The sequence below is a fragment of the Rhagoletis zephyria genome, unplaced genomic scaffold (assembly GCF_001687245.7).
Source record: "Rhagoletis zephyria isolate East Lansing unplaced genomic scaffold, Rhagoletis_zephyria_1.1 Rzeph_scaffold_03091, whole genome shotgun sequence".
NCBI classification, from domain to species: domain Eukaryota; kingdom Metazoa; phylum Arthropoda; class Insecta; order Diptera; family Tephritidae; genus Rhagoletis; species Rhagoletis zephyria.
The window spans coordinates 18,335-21,261 of NW_016160175.1; the positions used below are offsets into that span (position 1 = coordinate 18,335).

The 2,927-nt window shown below is 32.3% G+C and overlaps 1 protein-coding gene across 1 annotated transcript in view; it reads left to right on the top strand.

The window, feature by feature from the left end:
* Positions 1-2,927, top strand: part of CNMaR (G-protein coupled receptor) — a gene marked incomplete at its 3' end in the record, with an annotated part of 27,261 nt that overhangs the window by 2,562 nt on the left and 21,772 nt on the right. Inside the window, exon 3 of the mRNA XM_017623207.1 lies at positions 720-862. Coding sequence (XP_017478696.1) covers positions 720-862 — 143 coding nt within the window. The remainder of the gene's footprint in view (positions 1-719; positions 863-2,927) is intronic.

Consider the following 2,927-nt stretch of genomic DNA (forward strand, 5'->3'; position numbering starts at 1 on the left):
TGATGCATCAAGCTAGTAGATTGTTGAGTATTATGGGGTGATGCATCAAGCAAGTTGAGCAAGATTTGGAGGCCAGCAATTAACTACTTTAGTAGGTTTTGCTCTGCGGCAGTTCAGAAGTGCATATGCACCAATAATTTTTAATATGACATTTTTGCAAATACAGCTTTGCACATGCTTGTATGTACAAACTTGCATATCTTTAGGCCTTGGTGTTATTAGTCGATTAAACAGTCGTATAAACAAAATCTATTTTATCAGATTTTGGTTTGTAAAAAAATCCATAGGTATATTCTTCTTCTGACACTAACAAACTTTCATACGTAAGTAATATACCATTTCATTTTCATGAATGGTATAAAAAGTTATTTTTTCTTAAATTTAGGACCCTTTATGAAAATTTATATCTTTAAAAAAATGTTTCTTAAATCACTCTATAATTTAATAACACAGGCCTGCGAAATTTAACTTTTTTCTCCCTCCAACAATTAAGTTAATTTTTTTTTTAATATCCAGGTATGCCATTTTCCACTAGGGATACTTATTTTATAATGCAGATCTTATTTTTAAGACAAGGTCTATTCGAAAATGGACGGAGCAAAAAAATACTTTTGCACATTTGGATGTTCTAACAACATCAACCTCAGCGATATTCTAAAATTGTCCCATTTGCTCATACATAGTTGACTCATAATTGTAAATATATTTTTTCGTTGCAGCATTTTATGACTTTGATGAACTACTTTGACACACTGGTGGTCTTCGCTTTGCCATTTGCCACAATTTTTGTTCTGAACACAATTACTGGTTATAGAGTATGGAAGTTTGCAACAGTCCGACGTTCTCTAACAATGCAAAAGAGGTAATTACTAATGAGTTCAAACGAAAAAGAGCACATCAACTTTTGGAGGTGTTAAATACGAGGATCACTTTAATAAATAGTTAAACCAAGAAAACTACATTTTCATATGATAAATTTGGTTATTATTCGAAAAAGTAGGACTCAATGAGTATAAGCATGTGCAAGGAGGCACAGAGTTATGTGTCTCTTCTTTAAACTCACTTCAAGACTTATTAATTCTGGAAAACCTGTCGAAGTATATAGAATCCAGCAAAATGTGAAAAAATAGAGAATCCATGAAAGAGAAAGAATCACTTATTTTTACTCACAGTTATCTACACAAGGGATGTATTTAGTATGTAGCATGGTTTTTTCAGTTTGATAAAGAGAGATCCCGAAATTCTAAAAACCTAGGCTCAGAAGCATAAAACTGGTACGCGAAAAAAATAAATATGTACATTAGGGTGCCCATCGAAAATGTTTTTTTTTTGGAAATTTCAAGACTCTACCCCTAATTTTATTCATTTTAATGACAAATATTATTGCCTATTTTTATAGTTTTTTTAAAGGTCTTTTTGTACATGCATGACTATTTTTGATTCGATTTCAAAGATCGAATATGATCTGAGAAGAAGATATATATTCCTTTAAAATGGTATATAATTATCTATTGTCGGACTTGACTTGTTGGGACTTTTTATCGGGTAAAATTAAAAGAAAAAAACATATTTCTCTTAATTTTGACCATCGATAATTTCCACAATTTCAAAATATATTATAAATGTGATATTTTGTATGTTTGGATGTTTGGGAAATCATCACGCGGAAACGACTGAGCGGATGTGCATGGAATTTGGTACGCAGATAGCTTATGGGCCAGATTGGTTAATCGGCTTTTGTTTTAAGAGTTTCCACCTGTTAAAAAAGTTTAATTTATTTAATATGCGGATACGACTTAACGGATTTGCATGAAATTTTGCACACAGATAGCTTATGACCTAGGTTAGAAAGTAGGCTACTTTTTTATGAGTTACCACCTGTTAGAAATGGTTAATTTAATTAATACGCGGAAATGAGCGAACTGATTTGCATGGAAGTCTTCACACAGATAGCTTATGAGCCAGGTTAAAAAATAGGCTACTTTTTTTTAAGTGTTACCACCTGCTAAAAAGTTTAATTATATTAATGCGCGGAAAAGTCTGAACGGAAACGGACACGGAACATGAAAGTTTGCAAGCAGATAGCTTATGACGTACAGTGGAAAATAGGCTAATTTTTTGGAATAGTTGCCACCTGTTAAAAAAGTTTTAATTACATTAATACGCGGAAACGACTGAACAGATTTGCATGACATTTCGCACAGAGATAGCTTATGACCTATGTTGGAGAATAGGCTACTATTTTAAGAGTTATCAGGTATTAGGAAAGTTTAATTAAGTTAATACGCGTAAATGACTAAACTGATTTGCATGAAAGTTTGCACACAGATAGCTATGACCTAGACTGGAAAATAGGCTACTTTTTTTAAGAATTGCCACCTGTTTGAAAATGAAACTTTGTTCAAAGATGGCTTATGACCTGGATTGAAAAATAGGCTACTTCCTTAACCGGTTTCCGATCAGAACGAAATTTAGTACACTTACTACGGATTTCGGAAGGATGGTCTTAGACTGAAAGTAAGTCCGATAACTCAAGGCCCCTCCCATACAAATTNAAATCAATGATGGCATTAATCGATTGATGTTTTAATTAGTTAATTCGATTAAATTCAAACTGATTACAGTTAGCCATGATTAATTTTAATCTGGCTAAACAGTTAATCGTAACCGCGGTTAAAAAATTAATTTTTAATCATTAACTCTTAATTTGATCAAGTAGGTTTGATGATTAATTAAGTTATGCTGGAATTTCCCTGTGCACACAAAGCAAGTTAATCCGGTATGGCTAAGTCGGGCTTCCTCATCAATCTAAGCAATTTGGTGTGCATTTTCATAAAGATATATACCAACAAACGTTTTACAAACCAGGTTTGTAAATGTTCCCAGTTTATGTATCACTAACAACAATAATTATAATTTTTTTATAT